Here is a 22159-nt window from a genome sequence, read left to right as displayed (position 1 = left end):
TGCATGTCAAACTTACTGGCCTGTAATTTTCAGCTTTATGTCTATCACCCTTTCCTTTATACACAGGGGCTACTATAGCAACTCTCCATTCATCTGGTATAGCTCCTTCGGCCAAACAATAATCAAATAAGTACTTCAGATATGGTACTATATCCCAACCCATTGTCTTTAGTATATCCCCAGAAATCTGATCAATTCCAGCCGCTTTTCTAGTTTTCAACTTTTGTATCTTATTGTAAATGTCATTGTTATCATACGTAAATTTTATTACTTCTTTGGCCTTAGTCTCTTCCTCTATCTCGACATTATCCTTGTAACCAACAATCTTTACATACTGCTGACTGAATACTTCTGCCTTTTGAAGATCCTCACATACACACTCCCCTTGTTCATTAATTATTCCTGGAATGTCCTTCTTGGAACCTGTTTCTGCCTTAAAATACCTGTACATACCCTTCCATTTTTCACTAAAATTTGTATGACTGCCAATTATGCTAACCCTTTTATTTGTTCCTGTACAGCTTGCTGTAAATGTTTATAGGCCTAAATACCTAGATCATTTAAGAGCAAGTGCTATCTCCCAAATCAGGAAAGATGAATTCAGGTAATGTAAGATAGAAATTCACATGTAAAATACGAGTAGTAGAGGGAGCACAAAGAACTTCAATTCGAGGGGTAAGGGTTAAGTGAATATCTGCATGGGTTCATCTGTTCTTCGGTCATTCAAATTAACACCTCTCTTCTGATATTGATGGCATTAGGTTTGCACGGCCTAGGGAGTCTAATTTTCACGTCCTTCATGGCCCTTCCCTTTCGTCTGCCTATACCTTCGTTCGAAGTGCCAGACTTCTTCCACTTTCCAGTTGATCAGTGTTAATAGAGGATGGTTTCTGTCACCACCACCACACTAGAGTCAATATTTTCCTCAGCCAAATCTGAGAGGAATTATGTTTTGATATTCTGACACACTGCAAAAGTGTTCTATAACATGGGAGAAAACCACGTGAAGAAGAGCCTTCTATCCACTGTCCACTGATATAATACAGCTGCAACATAAAAACACTACACAAATAGTATCCTAAAAGAAACCAAACCAATAACTATATGATGGCAGGTAATTTAAGGTTTGCCACTTTTTCCAGTTCTCTAGAACATCTCAAATGATCACACTCTCCAAGAGTTTTCTTCAGAACGATATATAAAAGACTTTTGATTATTCAAATGCACTTGAAATGCCTAACATCACTGTAATTGTCCCCATCAATAACACTGTGATCATGCAGCCATGAAGCTCACCAAACTTGCAATGCACACATTTCAAGAGATTGGATTGAATATAAATATAAGTAAATCCAACTACATATCTATAAAACATGATATGCTTTGATATGAACCACTTGTGATGACATCAGATGCCATCATAATGTCAATAGGACCTAATGTAACTATTAGATTTCTTAGTGTAAATTATCACAATGCTATTGGTTTTGACCCCAGGTCAACAATGAAGATGAACATGAAACTAAGTTAACTAGCATCCTTTCCCTTGCTATATCAGAAATTGACTGTATTATGTTAACACTGATGCTTTCACGGCCCATACTTGTAGACATGATGTTGGCATTTGGACTTATGCCGTGTTGAGAAAACAAGGTGAAATTCTTTACATTCTGCAGAGAATTTTGCTTCACGTCTTCAGAACGAAATCTTGTCTATTCACGACGAAGACTTTTTCAATAAAGATGGGCATTACTTATTGAACTGCTGCTGATAATTCTCACCTATCAAACTGCGAGACCTATTACGATCTGTTCTCTCCTTTGGAGAATTAGAGAACATGTTTTTGATTTTTACAAACATTGGTAGACAGGAGAAGTGTTCCTCATAAACAAAGTTCTCTACAAAATGTAAACCATTTTGGCATGTAAAAGATCTCTGGTGATGTATTTGGTGTTCATCTGACAAAATTAATTAAAACTCAGCCATAGACACTCAAGAGAGATTTGGTTTATTCTGTCAACTAGTAGGCCTAGAGTAAAATGGAACGTTGAAATTGACGAGCAAGCAGCTAGATGGCTATAATTTAAATGCTTATACACAGTAACTGAGGCCATATTATTGTTACATGCCAGCCCCACGAAAGCCCCTTTCAGTATTTCTAGGAAGGGACTGGTGACTCAGATGACCTGAAATCTCCCAGCTGGCCTGTGGGGTGGGGCCGGCCTTTCTGTGTATCGTTCTCGGTGGCCGGTTTACCTGTGAGTTTCTTTGAGATTCAACACGAATGTTCTGCCTCCAGTGACATTGTGAAATTACTGGATCAAATTACGCAAGCTATAAAAAGGGGAGGCTAGCCACAGGGAGTCAGTCAAGTGTTGGACTCGGGGTGACAGTTTGGTTCTGAGGTGGAGTCAGTGAGTTGGTGTTTGGTGGCTGGGCTGAGGGTGACAGAAGTGTTGGCTGTCGCCAGTGCCCCACCGAGGTATGAACGAGGAACTGTTGTAGTAGTGTTGGAGAGACCAGTGAGTGGGTAACTGGAAGCGACAGAACGGTAGGCTGTACTGTGTGTTTGTGATTCTGTGGACTGAGGATCGCCACGAGCTAGCGAGGAAACGCACTATAGTGAGTGAGTGGATAAATGGACCTGTGTTAATGTTCACTGTCGTGATCATCGTCCTGCTGTCGAGTTGTTCACTGCATGGGACTGTGTGAAGTGTGGAGTCGAATCAACAAACAGTCGCCGTGTGTTGTATAGCCAGTGTTCAAATCCAGTTGTCTACGCACAGTGGCTGTGGGAGGTGACTGGACTTGGGAGAAAGTGAAAGTAAGGATAAGCATCCACAGGTAGACGAACGGGCTAGAACTCCTGCTGTGTGTACAGAAGAGAGTTTTGTAAATAGACTGGTAATTAGTAGTGGACCAGTTGAGGATCCAACCAGCCTTTGGGCTTAATACCATACATACAAACCTTACAGCAGAGTACCTTAGAAAACAAAAACATACAGATTGCCTTACACTAAAAGAAATTTAAAATTGTCTTTTGTAAATAAAAAAACTACACCACCTGCTTAAGTTAACCCTTTCGCACTCAGCGCGCCAATCTACTGGCGCAAGAGGTTATGGCGAAAACGCTCACGGCGCCAATACATCGGCTCTGTCTTATTTACGAATTTTGGGCATTTGCGTAGCTGTTAAATCGTAACAGTTGATCATGACGGTACCTTAAAGCGTTGAATTTGCGTTTAACTCAACAGATATATCCACCGGCCCTACAAAATATTTTTATTTTCGACAAATGAAATCTGGACATTATAAATTTTCCAGCTAACTCATTCTTGGTTGCCTGCGTTTCGCCCTCGTGTGCTAAGTTAGGCTCGTCAGTTGGGACTTAGCACACCACCCAAGACGCTAGGCTAGTGCATACCGTGGAGGCCACTGCATAGGCTATTTGAAGCCACCAGCAGTGCCAATGCACTATGAGAGCTATGTCTCATTTCCAAAATTAGATGCCTGCCTGGCCATCAAATGATGTAGATGTTGATTCCCATAGGGAACCTAAAATATTTTTCCCGAATGAGTAAATTCGGGAAAAATATTTTAGGTTCCCTATGGGAATCAACATCTACATCAAATGAAATCTGTTAACCGTGAATGTTTATGTTGTGGTTATTTGAAGTTGTTATTGCGTGGATCTGTTTTGATTGGCTTATGAATACAAGAAGTTGATCTTGCTATGAGTTTTGTTTATAGTTTATTTCATTTCTTTGGTATATCGTGTGTTCGATGTACTTCGTAAACTACAATTTTTACTCCTTTTCATAACTCCATTATTGCACGTGCTTGCGTCATCTTTTTATCGTAATGGCTAGGCCATATTCAAGGCCGAATGAGGCCGATATCCTTGAATTTTCAGATGATTTAGACAGTAGTAATGACCTTTTTTGCTGAAAGTGATTCCCGTTATGAGGGAAGTGACACGGTCGTAACTGCTCACCGTGCATCGGACCGCGAGGACCTGACATCGATGACCGTTACATGTACACTGAATAACTTTGTGCAATGCTTCATGAGTGAATTGCAGCACACACATCATATTGATATCAAATTATTCAGAATTAAATGTTCTTTCACTCACGTCTAAGAGTAAAGAAGACACAACAATGTCTAATTTTTCTGTCATTGAAAACAATAATTTATTTTTTTAAACTTATTTTCAAAATTTAATAATTTTTTTTGGCTTAACCAATAACAATACGTCCAAAGTATATTCATTTCTGAAATACTCATAGTTTCCTGTATTAGTGTGATTAATTTTATTTTAATGTGTGTTAAACTCTTTACGTGTTGAATTTTTGTAATTTGCTTTGGAAAATCACAAAAATTAGTCTGAGTGTCTTTGAGCACACACCTGCATATAGGCTGAGTGCCAAAGGGTTAAACATTGTAGTGCCTATTTCAGTAGTAATGAAAAAAAAAAAGCACACATTTCAATGCATTTATTAAAATGTGATGATGATTGCTGTTTTAAATTCATTGGCCCTTAAAAATGTAATATGGTTTCTGTTTTAACTCATAGTGAATAAAAAACAAACTACTCGGACAAATAATGAACCAGAATCATGTGCAGGGTAAGATTGATAAACTGCTGAACTGCATTCAAGGTCAGATCTAGCGTTTCAACAAGCACGTCCCCCATGTGCTGTGTTTAGCTTTCACCACATACAAGGCACTCGCGCACTAAAACCGCTGATTTATAATTTCTGTTACTGCTACTCTACTGTAACTCCCAAGCCTATACTCTGCAGAAATATAGTGCTATGGTGTAACGTGTCATGCCAAAGCGATGCTCGTAGCAATTGTTCAAAGTTATCACCTTGTAGGATCTAGTTCTGGCAGAATCCTCTTAGATACGTTCGACATCCGTGAATTGTGTATCATTTGATAACTCGTCTGGTACTTGTGAAAGCAACCGTCAGTCAGGCGTCAGGTTGATTGCTGCATGTCTGTCACGTGGAACCTTGTTTATGTTTCTCAGATTTAGTGACGTATATGTTTAATGTTTATACACACAAAACTTGTTTGTCACACTTCGTCCTCTCATACGAGATTACTGCTGATTCATCCCCAAGAGGCTTCTCCTGGTTCTGGTCTTATGCATACTACTGTGTGGTTAACTACTGCAAGCGGTTGTCACATGTGTGTGGTACATTCCATCTTGTTTTCTCCTAAAACCACACATCTTTTACTATACTATGTTCACATCTTTCAGCTCTTAACTCTTTCCGGTCTAACTGCGAGCATAGCTCGCAGCGGCCGAAATTACGCTCAGGCCGCGCTGCGGGCATAGCCCGTAGTAAGGTTTGACAATTCACTAAAAATCAAGAACGAGCTATGCACACATTCTGGTGGTTACATCATTTTTCTTCATGTAATAGTTACGACAATATTTAAGCAGATGGCGTATAATATGTCTAAGTCAGAGAATTTACGATATTTTCTATCAACATGCATCAGTAGATGTTGTCACTCAGTGAGCTCTAAGAAATGGCTTCTCGCGGCAAACATGTGCTTGACGAAAGTGATATTTTCGATATTTTATGATACATTATAAGTTTATGTGCAAATGATCATATTATTAACATATGAATTTGAAACAACTTCTTACATTTCATTATGACTGGAGTTCGTTTTACGGCCTAGCGCATGTTCCTGCGTATTTCAAATTTGCGTGAATACGTAAGATTATCCACATATTAGTAAATTTGTCTGTTTAGAAGACTGTATTTTCTCTTTCTCGAAATTCTTTTGTGGTAAATGGAACAATATTTTTACATTTCAGTAACTTTAAAATTTCATAAGTGCTCCCATTTTTTATTGTTGTAATTATTACTATTATTATTGAAAAAATATTATTTTTATATTGTACTTATTATTGTTGTTGTTTTTTAATTGCAATGCACATTTTATATTAGCAAAATAGGGTAAATATAACAGTATTTGAGAAAACTCTACTTGCTTAGTTATCCGTCAGACCTTTTTTCCATTTGCAAAACATGGTATAATATATAAACAATTTTAAAATCTCAAGTGATAGTTGACATAATACAAACAGCGTTTTTCAAAGCTAGATGCTCAAACAAGCACAAAGAAAAATGAATCATGCAAATGTCTCCTACAGTTACAGAGATATAATGTTTTAAATATCCTTAAAAATGCCCAGTTCAGAACGCTTGTTAGGGATATTAAGGCCCAGACTGGAATGGGTTTATGACCTAGGGCATCCTGTGTTTGCGGCTACCTAGTTATACCCCACCCACCCTGCATAGCTATGAGTATAATAATTAATTTTGAATGTCTGAATAAATGAAATTAGAGCAAGATTTACACAAATTGAACAAAGAATGTGATTTTCTGGATAACACAATTCAAGAAGATTTCGTACATCTAAAGTTATTCAAAATGGAACGTACAAACTTCTCTATACTTTCTTACCAATTTTTGGTTCCAGATAGCAGAATAAAGATAGAGAATCCTCATTTATATCCTCCACTCCAGAAACATTCCAACTGAGGACCGACCGTGGAAATATTGCCATTGGCCCCAGGACCATCAACCCATTATTTAAGCGGAATCCCAACTGCAAAAGATCAATATTTTAATAATAAAATACAACAGCTTCTAAGAAATTACATAACTCCATTAAATGAAAGTTGTTTCACATATCCACTGCATAATCAATGTAATGAATAAAATTTTGGTCAGAACAATGAAGATTAAAACAGTACCCTGAAATTTAATTTATGGGGACCTACTTTTATTCTAGAGGCTGCCTGGCCGAGGTAGTAAAGGCGTGCTCGGTTTGTCCGGAAGGACGTGGGTTCGAATCCCCGTCAGGAAGTCGTAAAATTTAAGAAACAAGATTTCCACTTCTGGAGGTGCATATGGCCCTGAGGTTCACTCAGCCTACACCAAAAATGAGTACCAGGTTAATTCATGGGGGCAAAGGCGGCCGGGCGTAGAGCTAACCACTCTACCCCATCACGTGCCGAGGTTAACAATGGTGGAAGCCTGTACCTTCCACTTCAAGGGCCTTAATGGCCTGCACGGAGTTGACTTTGCTTGCTTTGACTATTTTCATTCTACACCATTGACTATTTAACTAAGAAACATCTGTGCCAAGGCCTTTTCATATGGAAACCACTTCGAGGGTTCAGTAGCTTCACAGAACAAATGTGCACAGGCAATATAAAATTATTACACCCCTTGAAATTGAAAATAATGACTTGGTTAAGAAAATGGCATCTATACATGCAATTGTAATTCTTATTATCGAAATATCTCCCTACAGCCACAATTATTGTTGTTTCAAGATTAAGGAGCTGTAAGACAGAAAAACCTCCATTCATCAGAAATCCCAAATTTGACATTGGCCATTTCATTATGGTATTGAAACTTGCAATTGATAAATAGTAAGATGATTTAAGATCCTTTTCTTTATGATGAACCCCAGACAATACAGGGTGGCGCAAAACTCACTGGACAGTTGGTTAAAAGAAAACGAAAGTAACAGCAAGATGTAGTACAGTAGGAAGTTTTAACCCGTTAAGTTGTTATTACCAAATGGCGATGATTACAGTTTGTCAAGTTAGTATACAATGCTATGACAAACAAAACATATACGATTATCAAACTAGTACATTGTTGAACGTGTGATCCGTGAGACATGTTAACAGCTGTAGTTTTCCAAATTGTCACGATGTTAACGAAAGAAGAAAGGATTTTCGCGTTTAAAATATTTTATAAAAGTGGTGTTACTGCAGTTGTTAATGAATGGAGACAACACTTTAGAACAAAACCACTGTCTAGACAAACAGTGTGCGTACAACATACTGAATAGATTTGAAGAACATGGATCTGTTATGGATGCACCAAGATCTGGCTGCCCAAGAACAGTCACAAGTGAGGAAAATGAATTGCATGTAGGGATTTAGCTGTGACCCAAATTCTGTGGAAATCAACCAGACGATTAGCAACTGAGCTGGATTTATCCCGAAGGTCAGTGCAAAGAATGTTACACAAACAGAAGTTTGAAGTTTACATTCCACGTTTACAACATGGGTTACTTGAAGATGATCCAGATTGACATCTTCAGTTTTGTGAACTGATGCTTGACCAACAAAAACATGATCCTAACCTATTCAATAAAATTGGGTGGTCTGACAATGCCAATTTTAAGTTAAGCAGACAAGTTAACAGACATAACTGCACTTACTGGTATACTGAGAATCAACATCTTTTGTTAGAAGAACAACTAAAACAAGTAAAATAAGTATTCGGATATGCCTCAGAATTACGTGGTACCAGGACTTATGACGTGTGCTGAAAACTTTCAAGAAATTTACTTTCAACATGATGGAGCACCACCACATTATGCCACTGCCATCTGCGATTATTTAAAGGAATCTCTCCAAAGAAAAGTGATTCGTCGAAGGGCAGATATGGACATGCCTCCACGTCACCCATGGATTTTTCCTATGGGGTGTCATCAAGGACTCTGTTTATTCTAAAAAGCCTCGGACCATTGCTGAAGTAAAAGACTACATACACAACGTATTTCATGATTTGGACAGTGATACCACACTATGCCATGGAGTATGTGACAGTGTTCCAAAAAAGACTTGAAAAGTGTATTCATGCAGACAGAAAACAGTTTGAACATAAAATATAATTGTAAGCCTAGTGTTTATTTGTAATGAAACATAAATTCAATCTTTTGTTTAAATCAATGCCCAGTGTCCAGTGACTTTTGTGCCACCCTGTATGCTCTGGGAATGATAACCTTGATGTCTTCAATATTTAAATGACATAGCAAAATTCAATAAGAAACAAAAATAACATTCCTTCCTTCAAATAATGGATAGCAAACCAGAATACATCAATAGCTAATTTGCTACCTGTTATTAACAACGTGACCAGGTCACTTTACCTGACTATATGAATTTATCATTAATCCCAGTTCAGAGTCTTTGTTAAGAATGTGAACTGTAGTTTTTCCATCAGACTCATAACTGCTACTGTGCCGTCTGGATACTTTAATATCACTGAAATAAAAAATAAACATCAGTTAGTATTTTGAAATTTTTCTCTGATGTAATAAATTATTTTATATCACAAAGTTTAAACTAGACTGGCTGAAATATTTTGCACTGATTATGTTCAGAAGGAATTTTCAGAGGAAGTAATATTTCTAACAGATAAGTAAAGGCTGATGGTGGTGGTGGTGGTGGCAGTGGTGCTGGTGGTCATGGGTTTAAGAGACCTAACATCTAGGCCATCGGCCTGTCAATCTATGTATTAAAGCAATTTTGAAGATAGCAGTGTATGATAAAATGGTAAAAGTCTCTTGGTGGTTTCTTTCTATTTAAACTATGTTAATCTACTAAAATGATATTACGAAGTTTTAAGCCTGTAAGCATTTATCCACTTCTGTCCAACTTGCAGATATTTAAATTCACTTTGTTACAGACTGGATAATCTAGTCATTTTTAGACTATCCCTAGCTTCATATTCCTTTCCTAATTTACTTTCTTAGGAAGACCATTTTTCCCCAGCTTAATCCTGCAATGATGATCACAAAGACTTTTCTAAAACGACAACTGTATGTGTATATTGGTCAAACAATTGAGTTTGTAAACTGTATTCGGGTACGGACAGTTGCCTTTCACCATTTATTACCAAATCAAGACTGAATTAAGCAGTGAGTAAGTATTCTTTTGAAATTATAATGTGCACTCATCGGCAAAAACAAAACAAAAACAAAACTCGGCATCCAGTTACATCTCCAGGAGATCGTCGAATGATTAGCGAAGTGACGCAGCTGGTTGAATGGTATTGTCACCAATAGGATATGAATGTGCTGTCATCCGTGGCCTATGTAAAGCCTCACAGAAGATATTTGTACATACAGGGTACCATATCTCGTCACTTCGTCACCACATCGAAGCGCTTCCAACTCCCAATGAAGCTCATCCCCGAAATCGCGACCCTCGTCCTCCGAGGTTCCATCAAGATCCTGAGGCACCACCTCTACATCAAATATTGAATTTTCTTTAATTAATAGATATTTACAGAAAATTGATATGTTTTACCTTGTTCTTAGCGGCAGCCTGTAAATACAGGAGGTCTTTCCAAAATAAATAGAAATTATATATGTGGCAAACTCGTCGACCATTCAACATACCTCTATGATGCAATGAAAGAAATTTTGCCCTGTTACCAGAGTCTGAGAAGGGATGCATTATTGTAATGTGTGTGGCTGGACGGTTCTACTAAAGACAAATAATATATTAAGCTGTAGGCCTACAACTATTTCTACTTACCCTACAACATAAAGAACACATGCACGGATATCTACGTGTTGTAATATATGTCAGGAAGATAAGCAAAATAACAATCACATTTTATACTTTCATTAATATCATGGTTTAGAGATACTGAATAAAACAAGAATGAATCAAAAAGTAAGTATGCTTCCAAGTTACGGCCATTTATGAAACCACCTAAACATAGGCAACATGGCTATGACAATATACAACGTAAGTTCATGTTTCCACATAGTCACCAAGAGGTTATAAACATTTCTCGGAACGGTCAACCTATTTTTCGATTCCGGATGTGTAGAAATCACCTCCAACGCTATGTAACCACCTGGAGACAACTGCCTTCACCTCCCCGTTTCGGAATAGTCATCGAACGAGATCCTCTTTCAGCTTACCGAACACATGATAATCACATGGCACTAAGTCCGGACTGTATGGAGGATGTTGCCATACCTCCCACTTGAATTGCTGCAGCAGTTTGGACGTTTGGCAGGTCATGTAAAAGGTTGTGTTATCATGCAACAAAATTACACCGGTGCTCACTTTTCCCCGACGCTTTTCTTTAATTGCCTTATACAACCAGTTCATTGTTTGACAATATGAAGCCGAGTTAATTGTCACGCTTTTCAGCATAAATTCCACATGCACCACACCCTCCATGTCAAACAACAATGTCGCCATTACCTTTCCTGCTGAAGGCTGGACCTTAGCCTTCTTTCATGGTGGTGATGTGGTGTGCTCCCATTCCATCGATGTTCTCTTTGTTTCGGGGGGTAAAGTGGTAGACCCACGTTTCTTCCCGTGATGATTCGCCGCCGAAACTCGTTGCCCTCCACAGAATTCGTTTGTTGTGTTTGTCCAACCCTTGTCCCGTTGCTCTACGGGGTCGGGTATGAGGTGAGATGAATCCGTCGTGGTGGGTTTTCATGACCGAATGCACTTCCTGACATCAACCTCATCAGAGGAGTTAAAGGGATGAAATGAATGACGTGATATATGATAGTAGGAAGGAAGAGGTTGGAACCCGGTGCCGGCACATAGCCGACTCCTCACGAATAGCACCAATGGGTCTCCTCAAGGCTTAACGTCACTGTCCGACAGACGAATCACAATCAAAAGCGTCATATGCCCTCACTCCATATGAGCACTGCAGAGAGGTCTGGAATTTAATCCTGGCTTTTGGCACGCAATCTAGTGATTAGAATTGTATACCACAACAAAGTAACTACGATCAGTAGAAAATGATAAATAAAAATGTAAACAGACTCTGGGATGGGTTTATAGCAATTCTTGAGGAATATGGAAACAGGTAATCTACCTTTAAAGGTGGTAAGGAATGATAAAGACCCACTTTATTATAACAGAGATATAAAGAGACTAAGAAGGAGGTGCAGACTGGAAAAGAAAAAAAAAAAAAAGAGAGTTAGAAATGGCTATGGAAGTAAGGAGAAAAAGGAAGAACTTACTAGGAAATTGAATCTAGCAAAGAAATCAGCTAAGGATAACATGATTGGCAGTCATAAAAATTTTAGTGAAAAATGGAAGCGTATGTATAGATACTTTAAGGCAAAAACAGGTTCCAAGAAGGACATTCCAGGAATCATTAATGAACAAGGGGAGTATGTGAGCATCTTAAAAGGCAGAACTATTCAGGCAGCAGTATGTAAAGATTGTTGGTTACAAGAATAATGCCCAGATAGAAGTGACTAATGCTAAAGAAGTATTAAAATTTACCTCTGATAACAATTATATTTACAATTAGATACAAAAGTTGAAAACTAGAAAAGTGGCTGGAATTGATGAGATTTCTAGGGATAGACTAAAGACAATGGGTTGGGATATAGTACCATATCCAACCAAACCAAACCAAACCAAACCCCATGGTACTACAGCCCTTGAATGGCCTTGGCCTACCAAGCGACCGCTGCTCAGCCTGAAGACCTGCAAATTACGCGGTAGCATGTGGTCAGCAGGACAAATTCTCTCGGCCGTTATTCTTGACTTTGTAGATCGGGGCCGCTATCTCACCGTCAGATAGCTCCTCAATTTTAATCACGCAGGCTAAGTGGACCTCGAACCAGCCCTCAGGTCCAGGTAAAAATCCCTGACCTGGCCAGGAATCGAACCCAGGGCCTCCGGGTAAGAGGCAGGCACACTACCCCTACACCACGGAGCCGGCATATAGTACTATATCTGAAGTATTAATGTGATAATTTTTTTGCATGAAGGAGCTATACCAAATGAATGGAGAGTTGCGCTAGTAGCCCCTGTGTATAAAGGAAAGGGTGATAGATATAAAGCTGAAAATTACAGGCCAGTCAGTTTGACATGCACTGCATGTAAGCTTTGGAAAAGCATTCTTTTTGATTAAATTAGACAGGTTTGAAAAATTAATAACTGGTTTGATAGAAGGCAGTTAAGGTTTAGGAAAGGTTATTCCACTGAACCTCAACTTGTAGGATTCCAGCAAGATATAGCAGATATCCTGGATTCAGGAGAACAAATGGACTGTATTGTGATTGACCTAACTATGGCATTTCATAGGGTGGATCATGGGAGACTACTGGCAAAAATGAGTGCAATTGGTCTACACAAAATAGTGACTGAATGAGTTGCTATATTTCTAGGAAGTAGATATCAGAGAATTAGAGTAGGTGAAGCTTTATCTGACCCTGTAATAATTAAGAGGGGAATTCCTCAAGCCAGTATTATTGGAGATTTATGTTTTCTTATATAGGCCTATGTAAATGATATGAGTAAAGGAATGGAATAAAAGATAAGGCTTATTGCAGATGATGTTATTCTGTATACAGTAAATAATAAGTTACAAGAATGTGAGCAACTGCAAAATTACCTCAATAATGTTGTGAGATGGACAGAAAGCAATGGTATGATGATAAACGGGGTTAAAAGTTAGGTTGTAAGTTTCACAAATAGGAAAAGTCCTCTCAGTTTTAATTACTGTGTTGATGGGGTAAAAGTTCCTTATGGGGGTCACTGTAAGTACCTAGGTGTTATTATAAGGAATGATCTTCATTGGTGTAATCACATAAATGGGATTGTAAACAAAGGGTACAGATCTCTGCACATGGTTATGAGGGTGTTTAGGTGTTGTAGTAAGGATGTGAAGGAGAGGGCATACAAGTCTGGTAAAACCCCAAATAGAGTATGGTTCCAGTGAATGGGATCCTCACCAGGATTAATTGATTCAAGAACTGGAAAAAATCGAAGAAAAGCAGGTCGATTTGTTCTTGGTGATTTCCGACAAAAGAGTAGCGTTAGAAAAATGTTGCTAAGTTTGGGCCGGGAAGACTTGGGAGAAAGAAGTGGAGCTGCTCGCCTAAGTGGTATGTGATAAAGATGTTGATTCCCATAGGGAACCTGAGTATGTTCCGAGCTGTCAACGGAGACATGGCGTGGAATGACATTAGTAGACTAATAAGTTTGAGTGGTGTCTTTAAAAGTAGGAAAGATCACAATATGAAGATAAAGCTGGAATTCAAGAGGGCAAACTGCAGCAAATATTCAATTAGAAGAAGGGGAGTCAGGCATTGGAATAACTTACCAAGGGAAATGTTCAATAAATTTCCAATTTCTTTGAAATCATTTAAGAAAAGTCTAGGAAAACAACAGATAGTGAATCTGCCACCTGGGCGACTGCCCTAAATGCAAATCAGTAGTGAGTGATTGATAATTTGGCTCAATGAAACAAAAGGTTACCTACGCTATACAATGTTTTTAGAAATAATTTCTATTATTGTACATTATTCCCACCTCAATTATATTTAAAATGTTCTTATTGGTGTCGATGTATGCGTGCCGAACACCACAGACTACAGGACTGTCTCGACGATCAGATGTTCAGTTTACCTATCTTCTGCGTATATGCCGAGCGATGGAGACATTTTTTTAGTTATGTTATAGTGCAGTGTTAGTCTTGTGTTCTGCTTTGCTGCATAATTCTATATATTTAATAGCAAAATGGTAACCAAACACTCTACTGTATTTATTTTCTTAGGTTTAAAATGTGCCAGTTTGCTTAATGTTTATTACAACATTTTTATTTATGTAGAAACATTTTTCAGATTTGACTAACACTATTAATATTACTAGTAAATAAATAGGTATATAATATCTGTTAGATACCTCTGAGGCCATTCTGCCGGCTCTACAAGAAATTTCACGGACTGCCAGCTGCAGACAACCCAATGCTCTCTTAAATGGTAAGGAGGATTTCTACTTTTTATTTGATTTCTTCTCAGAAAAGTTCTAGCACAATGTGATTCATTATCAAAGAACATACAGTCCAGCAGTGTGACCTATGAATCTGTAACATTAGTGAAGATCAGGGCAATTGAAGTTTTATGATCTGTTCCAACTTAAGAATTTTTACTCAGTATTGTTTTATCATCGCACAGAGGTAGCAGAGAAATGTGGATTTAGTGCAGCAGAGGTGCAAAGAAAAGGCAACAATCAGGCAAAAAATTGGTGGTGGGAGTAAAGCTCCATTTAAGGCAGTGGTAGGGAAACAGAAGTGATAGATGGTATAAGTGGTCATGAAGCTGTCTCTGTCAGAGTTAAAAATAAATGTGTTAGGAAGGACTGTTGTAAAAGTAGGACTATTAGGCAATATCATATGACTGATAAGAAGGGAATTGAGAAATTTTTAAAAAGCAATCATGATAAATGAAAAATTGACATTAAAAAAGGAAAACAGCCTATGGGGTATGTTTAAAGCAATTCTTGAAGAATGTGAAAACAGATATGTACCTTTAATTGGTAAGAAATAGTAAGGACCCATTATATTATAACAGGACAGCGAGTTGGCCATGAGGTTAGGAGCGCGCAGCTGTGAGCATATGTCCCGAAGATAGTGGGTTCGAACCTCACTGTTGGCAGCCCTGAAGATGGTTTTCCATGGTTTCCCATTTTCACATCAGCAAATGCTGGGGATGTACCTTAATTAAGGCCACGGCCCGCTTCCTTCCCGCTCCTAGGACTTTCCTATCCCATCGTCGCCATAAGACCTATCTGTGTCGGTGTGATGTAAAGCAAATTGTAAAAAAAAAAAAAGTTTAGAAATATTACAACAGGGAAATAAAGAGATTAAGAAGGAAGTGCAGATTAGAGAGAAATAGAGTTAGGAATGGTTGTGGGAGTAAGGAGAGATTGAAGGAGCTCATTAGGAAATTGAATTCAGCAAAAAAATGTGCTAAGAATAACATGATGGCAAACTATGAACCTTAGGGAGCAATGGAAGGACAGCTATAGATACTTTAACGCAGAAACAGGTTCCAGGAAGGACATTCCACGGATCATTAATGAACAAGGGAAGTGTATATGCAAGGACTTACAGAAGGCAGAAGTATTCAGACAACCTTATGTATAAAAATGAAATGGCGTATGGCTTTTAGTGCCGGGAGTGTCCGAGGATATGTTCGGCTCGCCACGTGCAGGTCTTTTGATTTCACTCCTGTAGGCGACCTGTGCATCATGAGGATGAAATGATAATGAATATAAAAATAATGTCCTGGTAGAGATGAAATACTGAAATTAACCTATGATAATAATGACCAAATGTCAATTGGGAACATTATGCACATGACAGGAAGCATGGCCAAAACAATGGCAAATAAGTTAATATGGGAAGGACAGCTGATTCAGAAAGTGATGGAACCAACTAGAGGGAAGAATGTTCTGGACATGGTGATGGTACGACCAGATGAGCTCTATAGAGAAACCAAAGTAATAGATGGTATTAGCGATCACGAAGCTGTTTTTGTCGTAGTTAAAGGCAAATGTGAGAGAAAGGAAGGTCTTAGAAGTACGAGTATTAGGCAGCACCTTATGGTTGATAAAACAGGCACGAGGGAGTTTTTTAAAACTAACAATGATCAGAGGAAAACTGTAAATAAAAATGTAAACACATTCTGGGATGGGTTTACAGCAATTGCTGAGGAATGTGAAAACAGGTTTGTACCTTTAAAGGTGGTAAGGAATGGCAAAGATCCACTATATTATAACAGAGAAGCAAAAAGACAAAGAAGGAGATGCAGGTTGTAAAGAAATAGAGTAAGAAATGGCTGTGGCAGTAAGGAGAAATTGAAGGAACTTAATAGGAAATTAAATCTAGCAAAGAAGTCAGCTAAAGATAACATGACAGCAAGCTTAATTGGCAGTCATACAAATTTTAGTGGAAAAATAAAAGGGTATGTATAGGTACTTCAAGGCAGAAACAGGTTCCAAGAAGGACATTACAGGAATCATTAATGAACAAGGGGAGTGTGTATGTGAGGATCTTCAAAAGGCAGAAGTAGGTATTCAGTCGGCAGTATATAAAGATTGTTGGTTACACGGATAATGTCCAGATAAAGGAAGTGATTTAATACTAAAGAAGTATTAATATTTGCCTATCATAACAATGACATTCACAATATGATACAAAAGGTGAAGACTAGAAAAGCAGCTGGAATTGATAACATTTTGGGGGATATACTAAAGACAATCTGAAGTAGGCCTATTTATATTCTTATTGTTGTTTGCCTGAAGGAGCTATACCAAATGAACAGAGAATTACTTTTTTTTGGTTTACGTTGCACCGACACAGATAGGTCTTATGACAACGATGGGTCAGGAAAGGCCTAGGAGTGGGAAGGAAGTGGCCATGGCCTTAATTAAGGTACAGCCCCAGCATTTGCCTGGTGTGAAAATGGGAAACCACGGAAAACCATCCTCAGGGCTGTCGACAGTGGCATTCGAACCCACTATCTCCTGGATTCAAGCTCACAGCTACGCGACCCTAATCGCAGGGCCAACTCGTTGGTCCAGGGAATTACTATAGTAGCCTATGTGTATAAAGGAAAGGGTGACAAACAAAAAGGTGAAATTTATTATTTCTTTTTTTACAAGTTGCTTTACGTTGCAGTAGACTCTATGGCTCAGGCGGCAGCACGCCTCTCACCACTGGGTTCCGTGGTTCAAATCCCGGTCACTCCATGTGGGATTTGTGCTGGACAAAGCAGAGGCGGAACAGGTTTTTCTCTGGGTACTCCGGTTTTCCCAGTCACATTTCATTCCAGCAACACTCTCCAATATCATTTCATATGTCATTCATTAGTCATTGCCCTAGAGGATTGCGACAGGCTTCGGCAGCTGGCACAATTCCTATCATCGCCGCTAGATGGGGCTTCATTCATTCCATCCCTGACCCGGTCGAATGACTGGAAACAGGTTGTGGATTTTCATTTTCATCGCACTGACACAGATAGGTCTTTTGGTGATGATGGGACAGGAAAGGACAGGGAATGGGAAGGAGCGGCCGTGGCCTTAATTAAGGTACAGCCACAGCATTTGCCTGGTGTGAAAATGGGAAACCACAGAAAACCACCTTCAGGGCTGCCAAGAGTGGGGTTCAAACCCACTGTCTCCCGAATACTAGATATTGCATGTTATAAATCTTGGTCGCACTTAAGCGACTGAAGCTATCGAGCTCAGTAAGCTGAAAATTACAGGCCAGACAGTTTGACATATATTGCAAATTAGTTTTGGAAAAGCATTCTTTCTGATTATAACAGACATGTTTGCAAAATTAATAACTGGTTTGATAGAAGGCAGTTCGGGTTTAGGAAAGGTTATTCCACTGAAGCTCAACTTGTAGGACTCCAGCAAGATATAGCAGATATCTTGGATTCAGGAGGTCAAATGGACTGTGTCGTAGTTGATCCGTCTAAGGTATTTCGTAGCATGGTCCATGAGAGGCTACTGGCAAAAATGAATGCAATTGGACTAGACAAAAGAGTGACTGAATGGGTGGCTATATTTCTAGAAAATAGAACTCGGAGAATTAGAGTACGTGTAGCTTTATCTCACCCTGTAATAATTAAGAGGAGAATTCCACAAGGCAGTATTATTGGACCTTTATGTTTTCTTACATATATAAATGATATGAGTAAAGAAATGGAATCAGAGATAAGGCTTTATGCAGATGATATTATTCTGTACAGAGTAATAAATTAAAGATTGTGAGCAACTGCAAAAAAACCTTGATAATATTGTGAGATGGACAGTAGGTAATAGTATGATGACAAACGGGATTAAAAGTCAGGTTGTGTTTCACAAATAGGAAAATTCTTCTCAGTTTTAATTACTGCACTGATGGGGTGAAAGCACCTTATGGGGATCATTAAGTACCTAGGTGTTAATATAAGGAAAGATCTTCATTGGGGTAATCACATAAATGGGATTGTAAATAAAGGGTACAGATCTCTGCACATGGTTATGTGGGTCTTTATGGGCTGTAATAAGGATGTAAAGGAGATAGCTTATGAATCTCTGGTAAAACCCCAGCTAGAGTATGAAACCCTCACCAGGATTACTTGATTCAAGAACTAGAAAAAATCCAAAGAAAAGCATCTCGATTTGTTCTTGGTGATTTCTGGCAAAAGAACAGCTGCTCCACTATAATAAGTAAATACTTCATATATAAGCTCTGTTCCGAGCTGTCAGTGGAGATATAGCGTGGAGTGACATTAGTAGACGAATAAGTTTGAGTGGTGTCTTTAAAAGAAGGAAAGATCACAATATGAAGATAAAGTTGGAATTCAAGAGGACAAATTGGGGCAAATATTCGTTTACAGGAAGGGGAGTTAGTGATTGGAATAACTTACCAAGGGAAATGTTCAATATATTCCCAATTTCCTTGCAATCATTTAAGGAAAGGCTAGGAAAACTACAAATAGGGAATCTGCCACCTGGGAGTAAGGACACGAGATCCTCGACGATGTGGTAAGTTTCGAGCTGTCAGTGGTATGTTGGTGTGAAATGACATAAGTAATGAATAAGTTTGCATGGAGCATTTAAAAGTACGAAAGATCATCAAGTTCAAGAGGTCAGATTGGGGCAAATTTTAATTTATAGGATGAGGAGTAAAGGTTTGGAATTACTTATCACGGGAAATGTTCGATAAATTTCTCAGTTCGTTGAAAATATTTAAGAAAAATCTAGGTAAACAACTGACAGGGAGTCTGCTACCTGAGCGACAGCCCTAAATGTAAATCATTGATGAATGAAATATGTTAATATCCAATGATGAATCAACAACAGTACTGCAAAGCTGCAATACTGTTTTCTATTTTTGACATAATTAAGCGAGTAAGGATGCTCTTAAGCATACGTCAAGTTCTAAACGGAAGCGAACAAGACGATGCCAGTGTAGCCTAATATGTGCTTGTAAATTTTACTCTTTGGACAAGAAACTACGTCTGTCTGAGCTGCGGTTGTTGTTGTTTTTGTTTTTTACAAATGGAAGAATCAAATAACAAATATATTTGAGAAAGAGCTCCCTTTTTGTACAGAAATATTTTAAAAGACTGTTCACTCTCATTTTTTTAACTTTTCCATACATTTTTACAATTCCAATGAATTCAGCAACCTGTGAGAGGTATTTTCATGCTTGCGGCTTTTAAAAACAAACTGTAAGAACATAATCGCCCACGAGAAGTTATCATCTATGGCTTTTTAGCTATCAAAAGCAGTACTGATGTTGCCATTTCTAAAGTAATTAGTGACTTCTATTTAAATTGATACAGGAGACTCCATTATGTGTAAAAATATAATGCAATCAAACTATGTAAAATAAAGAAAAGTTTTATATTTTGGCCAAATTATTTGCTTGATTTTTACTTGTACAGATAAAAACAGGCCAAATAGACTTAGTATAAAATACATTTGAATTAGGTCTAGGCTACTTTTTAATTCTGTGTGAAAGTACTTCACAGAGGTTTGATTTTTAAATTAAAATGATTAAATTAGAATATTAAAGGAAAGATGGTGAATATTAGCAATACTTTTTTGGTCACAATCTGCTCTCAAAAAGGAAGACCCACAGACCCCCAGGTAATCCCTGCCCCCCAATCAAAATGCTCAAATTACGCCCATGTTTGCTTGATAAGCCAAGGCTCATAAAGGATGTAGGACCATGTTTTCTTTAACTAAACACAATTATTTCAAAAAACATATCTTTGTAATTTTCCACGGAAAGTTCTCTCAACCTTCACCAGGTGTACGTCAAATAATATTATTCTCAGGACCTAATGCAAACTCTGTTCAGAAATTCAGATAGCCTGAAACAACACTTGTGTGGTATAAGTTGATGAAGTCAAGCACTTATTTACTGGTATGTTCAACATTGCAAATGGTGATATGTAACTGAAAAAGTTTCAGAATCCTGCATTAGATCTCTAGATTCTATACCGTACATTTGGCATGATGACACCAGACCTATGGTCATTTTTGCAGCACAGGAATTTGTCACAAATCAGTGCAAAGAGACAGTGCAGATCAAAAATATCAGAGATTAAATAAAACACCATTATCAATCCTATTCACAAAATGAAAAAGGCCAACTACAGAACAATTCTGTCACAGATTGTAAATCTGAACTCACAACTATTTATTTGACATGAAGCAGCCTACATACTTCTACATCTACATAAATACAATTATACTGGACAAGTATGTACTAGCTGTTGGTTGAAGTGAATTGTGACAAACTGAGGAGTCGAATGAAGTGAATAACAAATCGTAGTCAAAATACTTAAAAACGGTAAATGTTCCATTGTCACACGAATCTGCACCACAAAACATTCCCTCGGGTGTCATAAAGTGATAGTATTCCCAACCTAGGCTTAAATCAGGGGAGAAACGTTTTGTTTTTACTTACTATTTCAGAAGACGTTGTATTAATCAAATAACAACGCAACTAATTCTGATCAAAACAGTATTACATAACCTACAAAAGTTACCTTTCACAAATAGGTTTATAGTATTTCAGTGAGTCTATGATCCTATTTCTAGAGATGAGTCCACGGGACAGTATGCTTAAAAGATACATTTTAAATGAGTGTCACGACAATTCACACTGTCTCACAAATAATTCTCACGTTCGCTTAGTCCATATTTACCATAAACAAAAACATTTCAAGCTCAATCCAAAGAATATAGTTTTAAAAATATTTCACTTCTCATGGATTTGAAGTCAACTGCATACTCCTTGAAAGTCTCATAATTATTCCGAGATTCTTCAATTTTTCATGAACACTCCCACCTGTCATAGTAGCGCTGGGTGTTCTTGAAGGCACACACACCCAAACTGCACTACGTGGCCGAGTATCGGACACTTGAGGTCGTTGCGTGGGATCGAAGAATTCCAAAAGATGAACGGTGGTCAATGCCATATGTCCACGGTATTTCGTGTTTTAATATTAGCGTATCAAGAAAACTGAATGAATCAATGTGCCAAGCCAACAAAGAATATGAAGGCCCGCATCCAGAAGGTGACTAGATACTGTTACGGAGATATCCGTTGAGTAGAAGTGGTAAAAGAAGGTGCTGGGGTGAATGGGTCTAACTACTATATTAAAAATTGAATTAAAAGTTTAACTAAAAGTTATATTTCTTTTAGAATTTACAACTTAACAAATTTCTTCACTGAGTGAAAAATAACAAATTTGTGGATTAAAATAGAGAACTCCAGGATAGGACATTTCACAATTGTGGGTTTCAACCCTCGATTTACAAGTTCTGAGTTACAAGCTCACATTTACAAAATTTATAACTCAAAATGAGGTATAATTTAGTCAAGGGCAGAAATCCCCCAATTCAAGAGCGTTTGCTCCAAAAATTACAATGTCTAGCCTTCCAGAGGCGCCCTTCACTATTACAAAACTTTGAAAAGAGCTTAAATGCTCCCGATTTCTTACAACCCACTCAAGGCAACATTA

The 22159-nt window shown here is 38.1% G+C and overlaps 1 protein-coding gene across 1 annotated transcript in view; it reads right to left on the bottom strand.

The window, feature by feature from the left end:
- LOC136862434 (NADH dehydrogenase [ubiquinone] 1 alpha subcomplex assembly factor 3) overlaps positions 1-21356 on the bottom strand; it is a 36195-nt gene extending 14839 nt beyond the window's left edge. The window contains exons 1-3 of the mRNA XM_067138883.2: positions 21182-21356; positions 8987-9101; positions 6493-6637 (exon numbers count right to left, since the gene is read on the bottom strand). Coding sequence (XP_066994984.1) covers positions 6493-6637; positions 8987-9101; positions 21182-21270 — 349 coding nt within the window. The 5' untranslated portion in view covers positions 21271-21356. The remainder of the gene's footprint in view (positions 1-6492; positions 6638-8986; positions 9102-21181) is intronic.
- Between the last annotated feature and the right edge of the window lie 803 nt (positions 21357-22159).

Source organism: Anabrus simplex, chromosome 1 (assembly GCF_040414725.1).
Source record: "Anabrus simplex isolate iqAnaSimp1 chromosome 1, ASM4041472v1, whole genome shotgun sequence".
Taxonomy (NCBI): Eukaryota; Metazoa; Arthropoda; class Insecta; order Orthoptera; family Tettigoniidae; genus Anabrus; species Anabrus simplex.
Note: the sequence above shows the minus strand (reverse complement) of the source record. Positions and strands in the feature narration are given on the sequence as shown.